Source organism: Hyla sarda, chromosome 4 (genome assembly GCF_029499605.1).
Source record: "Hyla sarda isolate aHylSar1 chromosome 4, aHylSar1.hap1, whole genome shotgun sequence".
NCBI lineage: Eukaryota > Metazoa > Chordata > Amphibia > Anura > Hylidae > Hyla > Hyla sarda.
The window spans coordinates 137,891,154-137,910,046 of record NC_079192.1 but is presented as its reverse complement, the minus strand read 5'-3'; the positions used below and the strand labels follow the sequence as shown (position 1 = coordinate 137,910,046).

General features: G+C 42.5%; 1 protein-coding gene across 9 annotated transcripts in view; it reads right to left on the bottom strand.

Annotated features, from left to right (window-relative positions):
- FBN1 (fibrillin 1) overlaps positions 1-18,893 on the bottom strand; it is a 267,073-nt gene that overhangs the window by 83,405 nt on the left and 164,775 nt on the right. For all 9 annotated transcript variants that reach the window (XM_056572267.1, XM_056572268.1, XM_056572269.1 and 6 more), the window contains 6 exons: positions 18,741-18,866; positions 12,334-12,558; positions 11,581-11,706; positions 11,374-11,502; positions 9,738-9,863; positions 5,408-5,533 (listed from right to left, as the gene is read on the bottom strand). In XM_056572267.1, coding sequence (XP_056428242.1) covers positions 5,408-5,533; positions 9,738-9,863; positions 11,374-11,502; positions 11,581-11,706; positions 12,334-12,558; positions 18,741-18,866 — 858 coding nt within the window. The remainder of the gene's footprint in view (positions 1-5,407; positions 5,534-9,737; positions 9,864-11,373; positions 11,503-11,580; positions 11,707-12,333; positions 12,559-18,740; positions 18,867-18,893) is intronic.

Genomic DNA, 18,893 nt, shown 5'->3' with positions numbered 1-18,893 from the left:
TTAGTGTTTACACCTGTGCACTTCCCTATATCACCTCACTTCCCCTTCACTCCCTCGCCGGATCTTGTTGCCCTAGTGCCAGTGAAAGCGTTCCTTGTGTGTTCCTTGCCTGTGATTCCAGACCTTCTGCCGTTGCCCCTGACTACGATCCTTGCTGCCTGCCCCGACCTTCTGCTACGTCCGACCTTGCTTCTGTCTACTCCCTTGTACCGCGCCTATCTTCAGCAGCCAGAGAGGTTGAGCCGTTGCTAGGGGATACGACCTGGTCACTACCGCCGCAGCAAGACCATCCCGCTTTGCGGCGGGCTCTGGTGAAAACCAGTAGTGGCTTAGAACCGATCCTCTAGCACGGTCCACGCCAATCCCTCTCTGGCACAGAGGATCCACTACCTGCCAGCCGGCATCGTGACAGTAGATCCGGCCATGGATCCCGCTGAAGTTCCTCTGCCAGTTGTCGCTGACCTCACCACGGTGGTCGCCCAGCAGTCACAACAGATTGCGCAACAAGGCCAACAGCTGTCTCAACTGACTGTTATGCTACAACAGTTACTACCACAGCTCCAGCAATCATCTCCTCCGCCAGCTCCTGTACCTCCTCCGCAGCGAGTGGCCGCTTCTGGAATACGACTATCCTTGCCGGATAAATTTGATGGGGACTCTAAGTTTTGCCGTGGCTTTCTTTCCCAATGTTCATTACACTTGGAGATGATGTCGGACCAGTTCCCCACTGAAAGGTCTAAGGTGGCTTTCGTAGTCAGCCTGCTGTCTGGAAAAGCCCTGGCTTGGGCCACACCGCTCTGGGACCGCAATGACCCCGTCACTGCCTCTGTACACTCCTTCTTCTCGGAAATTCGAAGTGTCTTTGAGGAACCTGCCCGAGCCTCTTCTGCTGAGACTGCCCTGTTGAACCTGGTCCAGGGTAATTCTTCCGTTGGCGAGTATGCCGTACAGTTCCGTACCCTTGCTTCAGAATTATCCTGGAATAATGAGGCACTCTGCGCGACCTTTAAAAAAGGCCTATCCAGCAACATTAAAGATGTTCTGGCCGCACGAGAAATCCCTGCTAACCTACATGAACTCATCCATCTTGCCACTCGCATTGACATGCGTTTTTCCGAACGGCGTCAGGAGCTCCGCCAGGATATGGACTCTGTTCGCACGAGGCGTTTCTTCTCCCCGGCTCCTCTCTCCTCTGGTCCCCTGCAATCTGTTCCTGTGCCTCCCGCCGTGGAGGCTATGCAGGTCGACCGGTCTCGCCTGACACCCCAAGAGAGGACACGACGCCGCATGGAGAATCTCTGCCTGTACTGTGCTAGTACCGAACACTTCCTGAAGGATTGTCCTATCCGTCCTCCCCGCCTGGAAAGACGTCCGCTGACTCCGCACAAAGGTGAGACAGTCCTTGATGTCTACTCTGCTTCTCCACGTCTTACTGTGCCTGTGCGGATGTCTGCCTCTGCCTTCTCCTTCTCTGCTGTGGCCTTCTTGGACTCTGGATCTGCAGGAAATTTCATCTTAGCCTCTCTCGTCAACAGGTTCAACATCCCGGTGACCAGTCTCGCCAGACCCCTCTACATCAATTGTGTAAACAATGAAAGATTGGACTGTACTATACGTTTCCGCACGGAGCCCCTTCTAATGTGCATCGGATCTCATCACGAGAGGATTGAACTGTTGGTCCTCCCCAATTGCACTTCTGAAATCCTTCTTGGACTTCCCTGGCTTCAACTCCATTCCCCAATCCTGGATTGGTCCACTGGGGAGATCAAGAGTTGGGGGCCCTCTTGTTCCAAGGACTGCTTAAAACCGGTTCCCAGTAAACCTTGCCGTGTCCCTGTGCTTCCTCATGTAACCGGTCTCCCTAAGGCCTATATGGACTTTGCGGACGTTTTTTGCAAAAAACAAGCTGAGACTCTACCTCCTCACAGGCCTTATGATTGTCCCATTGACCTCCTCCCGGGCACTACTCCACCCCGGGGCAGAATCTATCCTCTGTCCGTCCCAGAGACTCTTGCCATGTCTGAATACGTCCAAGAAAATTTAAAAAAGGGCTTTATCCGTAAATCCTCCTCTCCTGCCGGAGCCGGATTTTTCTTTGTGTCCAAAAAAGATGGCTCTCTACGTCCTTGCATTGACTACCGCGGTCTTAATAAAATCACGGTTAAGAACCGCTACCCCCTACCCCTCATCTCTGAACTCTTTGATCGTCTCCAAGGTGCCCATATTTTTACCAAACTGGACTTAAGAGGTGCTTATAATCTCATCCGCATCAGAGAGGGGGATGAATGGAAAACGGCATTTAACACCAGAGATGGACACTTTGAGTATCTGGTCATGCCCTTTGGTCTATGCAACGCCCCTGCCGTCTTCCAAGACTTTGTTAATGAAATTTTTCGTGATCTACTATACTCCTGTGTTGTTGTATATCTGGACGATATCCTGATTTTTTCTGCCAATCTTGAAGAACACCGCCAGCATGTCCGTATGGTTCTTCAGAGACTTCGTGATAATCAACTCTATGCCAAAATAGAGAAATGTCTGTTTGAATGCCAATCTCTTCCTTTTCTAGGATACTTGGTCTCTGGCCAGGGACTACAAATGGACCCAGATAAACTCTCTGCCGTCTTAGATTGGCCACGCCCCTCCGGACTCCGTGCCATCCAACGTTTTTTGGGGTTCGCCAATTATTACAGGCAATTTATTCCACATTTTTCTACCATTGTGGCTCCTATTGTGGCTTTAACAAAAAAAAATGCCGATCCCAAGTCTTGGCCTCCTCAAGCGGAAGACGCCTTTAAACGACTCAAGTCTGCCTTTTCTTCGGCTCCCGTGCTCTCCAGACCTGACCCATCTAAACCCTTCCTATTGGAGGTTGATGCCTCCTCAGTGGGAGCTGGAGCTGTCCTTCTACAAAAAAACTCTTCCGGGCATGCTGTTACTTGTGGTTTTTTTTCCAGGACCTTCTCTCCGGCGGAGAGGAACTACTCCATCGGGGATCGAGAGCTTCTAGCCATTAAATTAGCACTTGAGGAATGGAGGCATCTGCTGGAGGGATCAAGATTTCCAGTTATTATTTACACCGATCACAAGAACCTCTCCTACCTCCAGTCTGCCCAACGGCTGAATCCTCGTCAGGCCAGGTGGTCTCTGTTCTTTGCCCGATTTAATTTTGAAATTCACTTTCGGCCTGCTGATAAAAACATTAGGGCCGATGCTCTCTCTCGTTCCTCAGATGCCTCTGAAATTGAACTCTCTCCTCAACACATCATTCCTCCTGACTGCCTGATTTCCACTTCTCCAGCCTCCATCAGGCAAACTCCTCCAGGAAAGACCTTTGTTTCTCCACGCCAACGCCTTGGGATCCTCAAATGGGGTCACTCCTCCCATCTCGCAGGTCATGCGGGCATCAAGAAATCTGTGCAACTCATCTCTCGCTTCTATTGGTGGCCGACTCTAGAGACTGATGTGGTGGACTTTGTGCGAGCCTGCACTATCTGTGCCCGGGATAAGACTCCTCGCCAGAAGCCCGCTGGTTTTCTTCATCCTCTACCTGTCCCCGAACAACCTTGGTCTCTGATTGGTATGGATTTTATTACTGACTTACCCCCATCCCATGGCAACACTGTTATTTGGGTGGTCGTTGATCGATTCTCCAAAATGGCACATTTCATCCCTCTTCCTGGTCTTCCTTCAGCGCCTCAGTTGGCTAAACAATTTTTTGTACACATTTTTCGTCTTCACGGGTTGCCTACACAGATCGTCTCGGATAGAGGCGTCCAATTTGTGTCTAAATTCTGGAGGGCTCTCTGTAAACAACTCAAGATTAAATTAAATTTTTCTTCTGCATACCATCCTCAATCCAATGGACAAGTAGAGAGAATTAACCAGATCTTGGGTGACTATTTACGACATTTTGTTTCCTCCCGCCAGGATGACTGGGCAGATCTTCTACCTTGGGCCGAATTCTCGTATAATTTCAGAATCTCTGAATCTTCCTCCAAATCTCCGTTTTTCGTGGTGTACGGCCGTCACCCTCTTCCCCCCCTCCCTACCCCCTTGCCCTCTGGTCTGCCCGCTGTGGATGAAATTTCTCGTGATCTTTCCACCATATGGAAAGAGACCCAAAATTCTCTCTTACAGGCTTCTTCTCGCATGAAGAGATTCGCAGATAAGAAAAGAAGAGCTCCTCCCATTTTTTCCCCTGGAGACAAGGTATGGCTCTCCGCTAAATATGTCCGTTTCCGTGTCCCGAGCTATAAGTTGGGACCACGCTATCTTGGTCCTTTTAAAGTTTTGTGTCAAATTAATCCTGTCTCTTACAAACTTCTTCTTCCTCCTTCTCTTCGTATCCCTAATGCCTTTCACGTCTCTCTTCTTAAACCTCTCATCCTCAACCGTTTTTCTCCTAAATCTGTTCCTCCCACTCCTGTTTCCGGCTCCTCGGACATCTTCTCTGTCAAAGAGATTTTGGCCTCTAAAAAGGTCAGGGGAAGAACTTTTTTTTTAGTGGATTGGGAGGGTTGTGGTCCAGAAGAGAGGTCCTGGGAACCTGAGGACAATATCCTGGACAAAAGTCTGATCCTCAGGTTCTCAGGCCCCAAGAAGAGGGGGAGACCCAAGGGGGGGGGTACTGTTACGCCGAGCGCTCCGGGTCCCCGCTCCTCCCCGGAGCGCTCGCTACACTTCCCTCACTGCAGCGCCCCGGTCGGTTCCACGGACCCGGGGCGCTGCGTTACCACCTCCGGCCGGGATGCGATTCGCGATGCGGGTAGCGCCCGCTCGCGATGCGCACCCCGGCTCCCGTACCTTACTCGCTCCCCGTCAGTTCTGTCCCGGCGCGCGCGGCCCCGCTCCCTAGGGCGCGCGCGCGCCGGGTCTTTGCGATTTAAAGGGCCACTGCACCGCTGATTGGTGCAGTGGTTCCAATTAGTGTTTACACCTGTGCACTTCCCTATATCACCTCACTTCCCCTTCACTCCCTCGCCGGATCTTGTTGCCCTAGTGCCAGTGAAAGCGTTCCTTGTGTGTTCCTTGCCTGTGATTCCAGACCTTCTGCCGTTGCCCCTGACTACGATCCTTGCTGCCTGCCCCGACCTTCTGCTACGTCCGACCTTGCTTCTGTCTACTCCCTTGTACCGCGCCTATCTTCAGCAGCCAGAGAGGTTGAGCCGTTGCTAGGGGATACGACCTGGTCACTACCGCCGCAGCAAGACCATCCCGCTTTGCGGCGGGCTCTGGTGAAAACCAGTAGTGGCTTAGAACCGATCCTCTAGCACGGTCCACGCCAATCCCTCTCTGGCACAGAGGATCCACTACCTGCCAGCCGGCATCGTGACATATATATATATATATATATATATATATATATATATATATTTTTGAGATTAATTGACCTAAAAACACTTACCAACACAGTTGAGTTTATCAGGGGTTGGTTGGTATCCAGGATCACAAGCACACTGGTATCTCCCAATCAGATTTACACATCGGCCATTTCTACACAGATCAGTGCTGAGTCCACACTCATTGATATCTAGAGAAAAGATAGAAATTTTCCATAAGAAACAAAGAGGATAACATTTCTAGGGCAGGCCTAGCATCTCAGATGCCTGAAGTTGATAATGGAGGCAGACTTCAGACAGAGGTGCCGGCTTTCAATGGCGCAGGTCACAGAGGAAGCATGGATAGGTAAAAGCAAGGGTAGTTTATTCTCCCAGCATGCAACGCGTTTCACTGCAACAGCAGCTTCATCAGGCATCACTGATGCCTGATGAAGCTGCTGTTGCAGTGAAACGCGTTTCATGCTGGGAGAATAAACTACCCTTGCTTTTACCTATCCATGCTTCTTCTGTGACCTGCGCCATTGAAAGCCGGCACCTCTGTCTGAAGTCTGCCTCCATATACCTCCTGCTCAGCCGGCTGGCTGCAGACACTACATGCGCTCACCATTGTTGTGTATGTGGGAACACAACACTTCCAGTTGAGCCTCCTCTTTCAGCGCATAATTTGCCTGACAAGTTACTCTTTTATTACACCATGGAGCGCTTTGTTTTTTGTCGTTTGAAGTTGATAATGGCATGATCTGAACCACATAATATTTGTGATATGTTTATCCTCACTGGAAAGTCTACTACAAAGATGATATATTTTTATAGACGTTCTCAAAATGTATAAATTACTGTAACACAGCTAAAGCTCCCGAGGCAACAGTGCCAAATACAAGCTGGGCTCACTTACATCTCCTTATCCCAAACAACATCTACAGTACAGAGTATTTATTACAAACCAAGGGCTCTATGACTGTTGGGTTCCACCCTACCAAAAATTATTAATTGAATACATAACTACATAAATAAAAAGGATATTTAGATTTTTATACAAGTATGTATAATATTTAATGGGAAGTTTGAACTTGCTTTCTTCCTTGATATATAGAAAAAAACAACGCAAAAGAGAACCCATTGACAAACCATTCATCCCGGACAGTAGTTCTCAGCAATAACACATTTACCTTTAACACAGGTAGACACCATGTATACGTTTTGTGTTTTCTAGACAACACTTAAATAAGTATGGGCCAAAACCAATGGGTTGCACCTCTAAAACTCCACATGGCAGAGTCAATGAACACAGAATTGAAGGACTGGTAGATCATTGTCCCCAACACCTCTACTCTACGCATTTCATAAGAGATAGAAGGGAACAAGGGCATTGATTATTAGATGTGTATATTATTCATTTTTATACAGTAATTTAGTAGAAAGGAAACTGCTGTGAAAAAAAATTGCTTAAAGGGGTACTTAAAAAAAAAACATTTTCCAAATCAACGGGTGCCAGAAAGTTAAACAGATTTGAAGTTTAAGTACTGATAAGTATTATCAGCTGTTGTATACTACAGAAAAGGTTGTGTTGTTCTTTCAAGTCTGACAACAGTGCTCTCTGATGACACCTCTGTCCTGTGTCAGGAACTGTCCAGAGCTATGGGGATTTGCTCCTGCTCTGGACAGTTCCTGACACAGACAGAGGTGTCAGCAGAGAGCACTGTAGTCAGACTGGAAAGAACTAAGAAACTTTTTCTGTAGTTTACAGTAACTGATAAGTACTGCAAGGATTAAGATATTAAAATAGAAGTAATTTATAAATCTGTATAACTTTCTGGCACCAGTTGATTTAAAAACATTGGTTTTCCTTGGGAGTACCCCTTTAAGGGGTTTGAATTTTTCACTTGTAGGGTGCCAACACCTATCACCCTTGCTGATCAGCTGTACAGCAGAGCCCTCTACTCTGATTTACACAGTGAATAAATCCAGAAGCCGCAGCTCCGTACTGTTGACTAGTTGCCCATAGCAACCAATTAGATCGCTTCTTTCAATTTGCAGAGATCGTTTAAAAAATGAAAGAAGCAAGCTGAATGGTTGCTATGAGCAACAACTTTTCCTCTACATAGATTTTGATAAAGTTCCCCCATTGTGTAGTAGTCATTCTGGGTTAGGGTGGGTTCACACCACGTTTTAGCTATACAGGGACCGGATCCGGCTGGGGGGAGTGAAAACCGGGCGCCCCTGTATCCCAGCCGAACCCAGACCCCTTCTCATTCATTTGAATGAGCCGACTGGCTAAAACGTGGTGTGAATGCAGCCTTATAGTAGCTCAGCTGCTATTGTAGAGCATAGGAAATGAGCAGCAGTAACCTAGCACGACCACTATGTTTAATCTTACATTGATGGTCATTCCTAACAATAGGCCTTTCATTTTATAAGGCAGGATACCCCCTTTTATTTACAAACATACCCTCAAGTATTCTGGTGCCCTGGATCTTGTTCATATCTGCATCATAATTGTCATACACTGCTCAGTCATAAAAGCAACACAACTAAAATAAAAGCAGGGCCTGATACCTTACACACCAGACACAAATGGCATACAACAGACTTCACAGACTGTTATGGGTATGTAAAGCTTCCAGTATGGTGTCCGACATTTTACCAGACAAACTAGTGCTGTCTGGCATCTTTGGTAAATATCTGCGAGAGAGAATCCTAATGGATCCTTCTACATAAATTTAAACTAAGTTGACCATACCTCCTCAGTGTCCAGTCTCCAAATTGAGGACACATTATGTCCCCAGAAGTGTGGATCAATGTACGAGTTGGAGGAAGGGGGATACCCAGCCAACTTGTAAGCAAAACTTGTGTATTGTGTCTTGGGAAAGGAGGGGGATGGGGCAAACAGGTCCCATACAAAACTGAATAAGGAAGAAAGATCAGCTCCTCTTTCTCCGTTGCCGTGTGCCATGTGATTTGGGAGGAAGCAAGTGATGGGCTTCTGAGGTTGCAAGTGATGGGCTTCTGGCTGCTGCTCCACTGTTCACTGAGTCGACACTCACTGCCATGCCGTCAGGGAAGAGGCAGAGGTCAGTATGAGTGCTCAGATAGGGGGTGTGGGGTATTGCTTGCCATACACTACAGTTCTTGGGAAGGGGATAAGGATTAACACAGTAGTCCTTTGAGGGCTAGGAATGTTTGGGGGGTAGCTGAGCTCCTAATAACTGCTCAGGTCTCTTCATCACCAACTTTTCTATTGCAGCCTAATTGAACTCTGTAAATGTAACTCTTTAGCCCTTCTGCAAAGATTACAGTAAGGTTTAAGTGTAAGGGTTAAAAGGGAATCTGTCATCAGTGTCACCCACGCTAACCTGTTGGTACAGGCTTGTAGTACGGGTGACACTCATGATAATGATACTTATCTATCCTCGATCCATTGCTCGGTTTACCTGTCATCAACGCTGATGTCACCACTGTTGCTTCTTCAAGCCTGCTCACTAGTGTTGAGCGGCATAGGCCATATTCGAATTCGCGAATATTCGCGAATATATGGACGAATATTCGTCATATATTCGCGAATATTCGCATATTCGCTATATTCTCGTTTTATTTTCGCATATACGAAAATTCACGTATGCGAAAATTAACATATGTGAATATTAACATATACAAAATTTGCATACGTGGAAATTCGCATATGCGAAAATTAGCATATGCTAATTTTCGTATATGCGAATTTTCGCACGCCAGTCTCACACAGTAGTATTACAGCCTTCTTTACACCACACAAGCTGGAAGCAGAGAGGGGTAATCACTGTTGATGTGTACTGTGAAAAAAAATAAAAATAAATAAACGAATATTCGTAATTACGAATATATAGCGCTATATTCGCGAAATTCGCGAATTCGCGAATATGCGATATTCGCGAATAATATTCGAATTGCGAATATTCGTGAGCAACACTACTGCTCACAGCCGGGCCGAGGAAGCATCAGTGGTCACTACATTTGTGTTATAGATGTAGTGCTCCATATTAGCGTTGTTCTTAGCCAGCAATTGGCCAGCTGATGCTGGCTTGAAGCTGACAGCCAATCAATGACCAGGAACACATGGCAGACAATAAGGCAATAAGGCTAATCCCTCCCTTTAACCTCCATGCACAGAGCAAAATTTGGTAACATCATGCAACATTGAGCGGTTCTGCCCTTTTTGAACCCTAACCTTTTGGCCCTCCCTTTTTTTTTTTTTATGAAAAAAAAAAATGTCCCTGGATTTTATTTGAGAAATCTGACCACCTTAATTTAAACACCATCTAATATTTCATCAATTAGATGAGGACATTTAATAGCATGAAAAATATACTGTTTGGTAAGCACTAAAGTCTTAAAGGTACCTCAGTGTGTTCAACATACCTAGACAGGCAGAATTATCAGGTGCCACTTCATGTCCAGGAGGGCATTCACATTTAAAGCTTCCCTCTGTATTCAGACAGATGCCACCACGACACAGGAGTGGGTTTCTTTCACACTCATCAATGTCTGGAATATAGAAAGTGATTGTCTTTGATACTTGAAGCCACACATTTGAAAAAATTATATTCTTTGTCACAACATGTAAGGAGATAAATTATTGTAAAATGCAATTTTACTGAAAGGGTTCAGATTGAAGAGATTGTTCCATAAACATTTCACCCCACCAAAGGTTTGAATGGAGTGGTAGTACCGTATGCACATTTTCAGTCCTTTTAAAGTCTGACATGGCTATTTTTATCAGTACATTCCGTCGAGTGGCAGGTTGTATGTATAATCAAAACTCCATTTAAACTTCTCCAGAACAGGAGGCTCAGGGCCCTAATTCTAGTGGTTGTGGGGGGGGGGGGTCTTAGTATATTCATCCCCTATCCTGTAGGGTAACTCCTTTAAAGACAAAGACTTTGATGCAGAGTGCTTCAATTGGAGCCAATTTTATACAACACAAATGTATAATTCTTTGATATGCACTTTGGAAGGCCAGTTAAGAGGGTTATTCCATAAAGACGGTTTATTACTTAACCACAAAACAGGTGCTAAGTGTCTGGATGGTGGGGACGCAACCTCTGAACCCTGACATGAGAATGGGTGTACCAAGTGCCCCTATTGGAATGGAATAGCGGTTGATTATGCGTATTGCCTCTCCATTCAAAGTGTACGTGACTATCAATGATAGCCAAGTTCAGCACTCAGCTATCTTTGGCAATCCTATAGAGTTTGAATGTAGCCAATATGTACATAATGGATCGCTGCTCCATTTCAGTAGGGGCACTCAGGATCCCCAATCTTGTGATCCTGTGGTTAGATCGTAAGTTGTCATTATGTGAAAACCTCTTTAACTTATTTGATACATTATACAAAGGCCCTAAAATATCCGCCCTGATAGTCTTAGTTAGTTGATAACTGCTGTGGTCATTGAAAAAGAGGTATGAAACCTTGAAACACGTATGACAAGGCCAATAAAGGAATATTTGAATTATTAACAAATCTACTTTGAAGTTTGCGCATGCAAAACGGCTGGCGCCGAGCACCCGGATATTTTTTCTACTGCCACATCTGAGAGTTTTGAACAGGGTCCACTCGAAAAATCCGGATGGCTGCACCGTTACCCCAATATGCTTAAAGGCTTTTAAGGTTGCTGTGTGCCAAACACAACCTAACCAGGTGAGTGTTTTTTTTTAACACTGCTCACCTAAATTATCAACAGTACCAACCATACTGCCCAGTGGGAAACTCTGTCTTTTTGCTTGGGACTTGTGCTGCTCTTTTTCTAATTTAGAATCATTACTATATTTTTATACAGTGTATGTAAATAGCTCTTACTTTCTATATCTACAGCGGACATTTGCTTCCAAACTGCTGCTTCCATAGCAACAGCACTAAAGTAAGAGTATAAAATTGGCCAATAATGTAAAACATTTTTATGGCAATATTTGTTTGCAGTAAACATAAAAAGTTATTTCCCAACATGTGCAATTTTTATAAATTAAATCTGACATTGTACATGAGCATCACTTACCCATACAGTTCTTCATCATCATAAATCCACTTTCATAACCTTCAAAGCAGTCACACTCAAAGTCTCCTGGAGTGTTAATGCAGTTTCCTGGTCCACAAAGATCAGGGGATATTCTGCATTCATCAATATCTGCAAAGATGAGAAAGATTAAATCATATCTCCTCCATAACATTATAGAGTCATGATGCTATATAAAGTAACACTAACCTGTGCAGTTTCTTTCCTCTGCATCAAGGGCAAAACCACTGTCACACCGACACTTGAAGCTACCAATAGTGTTTCTGCATTTACCGTACTTGCAAAGACTTGGAATCATTTTGCATTCATTGACATCTATAAAGTAAGGAAAGATAAGAAAACATTGTTTACACTTGAATGAGGCCTGTTTTAGTACTGTGCACACTTGGTGATGGCTGTGAAGGGAATGCAGTGCATCTCAAGCTTGTGGTGGTCCTCAACAATAACAGCAAAGTGGTGACATATCTTTACGATGCCGCTTTTACGAAATGGGAAGCACCTTTATGGGTGTTTTATCTACAGGGAAGAAAATTGCTAAAGCTTGTATTTTCTGTAGCACCCATAAAACAAATCATAAAGTCCCATCATGACTATGGATTGAGCTACAATAGATGTATCTAGAGTTAAACTAAAGCAAGCAAAATGATGCAAAATCAATGAGGGTGCTATTCCTCTACTGATAGATTCGGCTACCCCCCACTGGTTCTTATTGTCATTGCAAAGTGATGATGCTTTGTACATGCACACATGCAAATGGCTGTAATAGTCACATGGCCTTGTATCAAACAACATCAGCCTGCAATAAAATAAAGAAGAAATGAAGAATTTGAGGGGGTCCTGCTACAAGGACTGACCCCTTTTTTAATGAGTTGAAGTCATTTTAACAGAATCTTAACATCTGAACCTATTTATAATGTCCATGTTTTGTTATTCTTTTTACACCTTTAGAGATTGTTTTTCCTGGGGTAATCTCTTTAGAAGCAAAACCAGGGCCTCTGGGGCAAAGTGTTTCAAACTCTGGTGTTCCCTTGTGTGGACACTCTTCACAGTCAGGCCCCCATCCAGCTCCAACAGTGCAGCAGCAGGCGTCCAACCGAAAGCGACCAGAAATAGAAGCAGAACACTCCTCCTCCTCATGCTTCAGGTAGCAGGTCTCTACACGGACATCTGAAGTAAAGGATAAAATGAGCGTCATAAAATGTTCTGAATGTTGCATTTGACTAGGTCCTCGACATTATTTAATGTACCCATGTATTCTCCAAGTAAAAATCCAAGAATAAAATGATGAGTAGAACTCAACATTACAACATCACAAAACAAGTACAGTGATCCCTCAATTTACAATATTAAATGGTTCCAGGACAACCACTTTATGTTGAAACCATAACTTGTAATTGGTCTCAAGCCCCAAAATAGGTAAAAGTGAGGGTTAAAGACAAATAGGCAGATAACTAATATAGACAAGCCAGGTGTCGGCAGGGACAGCAACCGTCATGTAGTGTTTGTTGCAATGCTGCCGGCCAGTGTTGGTTGTAGCGCTGCCGGCCAGTGTTCGTTGTAGCGCTGCCGACTGTCGTCATGGGGAGGGGATGTAGTAGGCACAGCAGCAGTCCTGCTTGCTTCTGCCTGTCTGATTGACAGGCAGGGAGCTGCGTTGTGCTCTTCAGTGTCCCAGCTGCACTGAGAGTTCGAACTCTTGCCAGGCCGGCATGAGTCCGAACTCTATGAGCGTGGACATATAGGGAGACCCCTAGTGGTTGGTTTTTAAAAGTAAAAAAAAAACATCTAAAGATACATTTTTGTTAATCATGTTATTAGAAAGTTGTTTCTAATACATTGATTAACAAAATCTAAAAAGTTTTTGTGGTGACAGGTACTCTTTAAGGCAGCAATATGACTTCGACATCAAGCCCTAAAGACGATGTCAACCAGGTGTGTAACTATAAGGGGTTCAGAGGGAGTGGTTGCACCTGGGCCCTTAAAGGTGTATTCTGGTTTTATATATATTATTAGACATGAATGGAGGGGGCGTGGCGTGATGTCACCAGGGGCATGGCCATGGCGTCAAGTCTAGGCCTCGGAGTTAGAGCCCAGCACAAAATGCCAGGGGCTGCACCGAGATCATGGGAGTCCCAGTGGCGGGACCCCTGTGATCATATATCTTATCCCCTGTCTTTTGAATAGGGGATTACATGTATAAAGCTGGAATACCCATTTAACAGTTTTTCTACTGGGGCCCTGAATGTTAAAGTTACCACTTTTATTTACACGTAGTAGGGAATATCGATGTTATGGTGTCTCCAGACATGAGAACAACTGAGAATACTCCTTATATGCTTCTGATTAAAATATATTTGGGATATATATATATATATATATATATATATATATAATCTAATGCTTTGTGTCGTGTTTATAATATGAGCAGAATAAATAACCAGTGTAACTTTACAAATCAAAGAAATGTCTTCTTCATCATTTCCTATTTGCTTACTTCATATAGCAGTTTGAAAAAAAAGTTTTAACAATCTGCAAATCCACCTGTGAGTTATTGGAATTGCAAACTGGACTGTGACAACAGCAATCTTTCAATAAAAGCTGTATTACAGCATTCTTGGATTATATTACTGTTATGCAAAATTCACTGGGGACCTTGAAAGAGTTGCAATAAATATTTCTATTTGGTAGTGTGTCTTGCAAAGTGTATTGCGCATGTAGAGGGGTTCCAATTGTCTACTCTGGAAGAAAAATAGGATGTTTTTTCGGTGCCTCCAAGGATGGTAAGGTGGATGCCGGATTTCTCTGGAAATAAATTCAGGATTCCAATGTGTATACATAAACACATTGATTAATTTTTTTAAATAATAAAAGTTATTACAGTAAGAGACAACGCATTTCGCGAAGGGACCCTCACTTTGTCAGGTCATTTGGAGCATAAATGCAGAACACTGTTTATTTAAAAAAAAATGCGGGAATGGGACATGTCACACTGACGTAACAAGTATAACCGGAAGTGATGTAGCGATACGGGAAGATACTATTATCAATATCTCACAAATGTCTAAACAGATGCCGTGATAAATGATAATCCATAAGAATGAAAAGTAATGATAAAACTAAGACATATATATCTAAAGTTTCCATAGCGGAAATGCATTTGTGCAGAACTGCATAAATAAGTAATTGCGTCGGGTGATGCAAAGAGGAACAACATACCCTAAAACAACAGGATTATATTTCTATACACATAGATACAAATACTAAGTTCAATATCATAAATGAATTGGGAAGATGAAAAACATTGTCGGATGTAAATTCCCAGAGGAGGATGATGCATAAAAAATGTCAATTATATGACTGGGCTCACTTGTCTGATTGAAAATTACTACAGGCGGCTGTTGGTGCAGTTGATCACATATGGACCAGAAGATTTTTCTAAACAACGGTTGCGGGCTGGATGAGAGTCTCGATCCTGGTGATATGATGCTTTTACCTCTTTGTATAGAGATTAGTTGTGATGTGGCTGAAGGCTGATTGGTTGGCATGTTGCTGGAAACTGATTGGCTACAACCACTAGTCACATTACTGGAAGCTGATTGGCTAAAAATGAGTATCGCATTGTTAGAATCATACAGATGATAGATCTTAGGCTGTCTGTGGATACAATTGAAGTTAGGCATCATTGTGACCCATGGTGGATACAATTGTATATATTCACATTCAGGTAAGTAGATTATAGGCATATTATTATTCATATATACGTATATAAATATAAATAAATAGCATATAAAAAAAGGGGTATAAAACTGTGTAAAAATGTGTATAAAAAATCTATGTGGATGCGCATGTGCTGTACACCATATGTCATTACATAGGGCTGGTGGTGCAGAAAATAGATGAATAAATGAATAGATAAAAAAATATATTAGTAAAAGGATCTACCATATATGAAAACCTGATATATGAACACCAATATGTTTCACTGGAAGGACCAATGACGTCTTGAAGACTTGAGGGCGCTGATGTTCTGTTGGTAAAAAACTAAAATGGTTTTGCCCGGTCGTGACTCTGGGATCTTGGTGGTATGAATCTGATGGATTTTGTTAGCGGATAAGTTCAGTTCACCACCAGAGGTTAAAGTTCCTAGTTGAAAGATCTAGTACATCTCTTGTTTTATCAGTTCTTCAAATCCATTATTAACTTCTTCATTAATCCGATCTATAGGATAGATACAGATTGTTTTTTTTTCTCCAGCATGTTTTTCTTGACAGTGGCAAGATACGCTGTGTAATGAATATCCTCTTTTTATATTTGCCCGATGATTGTTCAGCCTCAGGTGCAGTTCTTCAGTTGTGCAGCCAAAGTACTGTTATTCGCAGATGCATTCTATTACATAAATAACGTATTTTGAACGGTAGTTTAAATTATGTTTAATGAAGACTATTTCGCCCGACGTATTGTTTCTGTGAGATTTAATATTGGCTCTGATAGTGTTACAGTAGAAACAGCGACTTCTTCCACATTTAAAAACACCACAATTCTGGTGAATCTTTTTGTATGCTGTTTTAATTTGCTAGGGACAAGAATCGATTTCAAGATGGATGCCCTCCTGAAGGTTAGATTAGGAAATGGTGGTAGGGAGTCCTTTAAAATCTGATCTGATTGTAATATGTGCTAATGTTTTTTAAAAACTGATTTGATATGACTGTGGGCGGAGTTGTGATAAAATTCAGCCGTGATGGTTAATTTATGGTAGTAGAACCTGTGTCCTTTTTTGTCGGCTTTGCTTAGCACTCTTGTGATAGACGGTCTGTTTTTTTTTTTGAAAGCTTCAGTGATCAGCTCCTTTGGATACCCTTTTCTTTCAAATAATTTAATTATCAATTTGGCTTGAGTATGGAATGTTTTGGTTTCAGTACAGTTTTTTCATATTCTTTTAAGTTGGTTGAAATTAATATTTGTTTTCCATTTTTTCAAATGTGCGCTATAAAAAGAAAGATTGCTATTGGCATCAACTTTCTTAAAATAGGTGGCAGCGAGAATCGCGGTTAAGTTATGATAAATTTCTAAATCTAAGAATTAATTTTTTTCTTTTGAGTATTGGGAGTTAAGTGTGATGTCCCAGGGATTACTGTTTATATCCTCCACCAATTGGTTGAATTTATCTGTTGGTCCTCTCCAGAGGAAGAACAGATCGTTGATATATCTTTTATATATGATCACAAAGTTTAAAAATAGTTAATGTGAGGTGATAAAAAGGTCTTCAAATCTGCCTATGATGAGATTTTCCTATGACAGTGCCACCCTCGTGCCCATCGCTGTGCCACGGGTCTGGTGGTAGGTGTCATATTTCAAAAATATTAGTTAAAATAGTTTCCAGGCATTCAATAAAAAATTGTTTCTGCAGTGGAGGTATAGAGGAATCTTTGCTAAGGATATCACTGATGCAGGTTAATCCTATATTATGTTGGATGTTGCTATATAAAGTCGCTATGTCCATGGTGATAAATTTATATTCATTATCCCATTTTAGATTTTGTAACAATAGGATTAAATCGTCCGAGTTCTTCAGAAAACTTGGGAGTACTTGGACATAGTTTTGCAGAATGAGGTCCAAGTACTGAGACATGTTTGACGTGTGTCTATTGATGTCGCAGAATGAGGTCCAAGCATCTGCGGACAACAGTACGTTGGCCGCACAACTCAAGAACTGCACCTGAGGCTGAACAACCATCGGGCAAATATAAAAAGAGGATATCTATTACACAGCGTATCTCGCCACTCTCAAGAAAAACATGCTGGAGAAAAAGCCCAATCTGTATCTTTCCTATAGATCAGATTAATGAAGAAGCTAATAATAGATTTGAATAGAAGAACTGATAAAACAAGAGTACTGGATCTTTCAACTGGAAACTTTAATCCCTGGTGGTTTGAATGAAGCAACTGAACTTATCTGCTAACAAAATCCATCAGATTCATACCACCAAGATCCGAGAGTCATGACCGGGCAAAACCATTTTAGTTTTTACTGGTCCTTCCAGTAAAACACATCGGTGTCTATCAGGTTTTCATATAGATCCTTTTACCGATATATTTTTTTATCTATTCATTTATTCATCTATTTTCTGCACCACCATGTAACGACATATGGTGTACAGCACATGCGCATCCTCATAGATTTTTTTATACACATTTTTACAGTTTTATACCCCTTTTTTTATATACTATTTATTTATATTTATATACGTATATATATGACTAATAAGATGCCTATAATCTATTTACCTGAATGTGAATATATACAATTGTATCCACCATGGGTCACCATGACGCCTATCTTCAATTGTATCCACAGAAAGCCTAAGAGGCCTAACAGCCGCCTGTGGTAATTTTCAATCAGACAAGTGAGCCCAGTCATATAATTGACATTTTTATGCATCATCCTTCTCTGGGAATTTACATCCGACAATGTTTTTCATCTCCCCAAATCATTTATGATATTGAAGTTAGTATATGTATCTATGTGTATAGAAATATAATCCTGTTGTTTTAGGGTATGTTGCTTCACTTTGCAGCACCCAACGCAATTAATTATTTATGCAGTTCTGCACAAATGCATGTCCGTTATGGAAATTTTATACATATGTCTTAGTTTTATCATTACTTTTCATTCTTATGAAATAATTAATATTTATCAAGGCATCTGTTAAGACATTTTTGAGATATCAATAACATTATCTTCCCGTATCACTACATCACATCCGGTTATTCTTGTTATGTCAGTGTGACATGTCTCATTCCAGCATTTTTTTGAATACTTTTAACATATTTTAACAGTGTTCTGCGTTTATACTCCAAATGACCTGACAAAGAGAGGGTCCCCTCGCAAAACGCGTTGTCTCTTACTGTAATAACTTTCATTATTTTAAAAATTAAATCAGTGTGTTTATGTATAAACATTGGAATCCTGAATTCATTTCCTGAGAAATCCAGCATCCACGTATCCATCCTCTGAGATGCCGGAAAAACATCCTATTTTTCCTCCAGAGTGGACAATTGGAGCCCCTCTACATGCGCAATATAGCCACAGCCACCGCCATCTTTGAGGATTCGGGCATGGATGCCAGGCAGCCACGAGGAACCTTCTGAGTGTCCTTTCATTCTAATAAGCCCATTCTAGTGTTGTGCCTCTAGCGCAACACTAAAAGGTGAGTCTAACTGTTCATCTATATGTCACATCTGCTCTGCATGACAAACACCCCACCTCAGTAATGACACTTAGATAGTACCACCTCTGTTTCCTTTTTTTTCTTTATATGCTACGTTTTGCAAAGTGTGTGATTTCATACCAATGCATGTGCGTCCAGAAGCATCAACCTTCATTCCCTCCGGGCATTCGCAGATAAAGGACCCGATTGTGTTTCTACAGTTGGCATTGGTACACACTCCGGGAAATACCTCACATTCATTAACATCTGCAACCAAAACAAATGATGAATTAG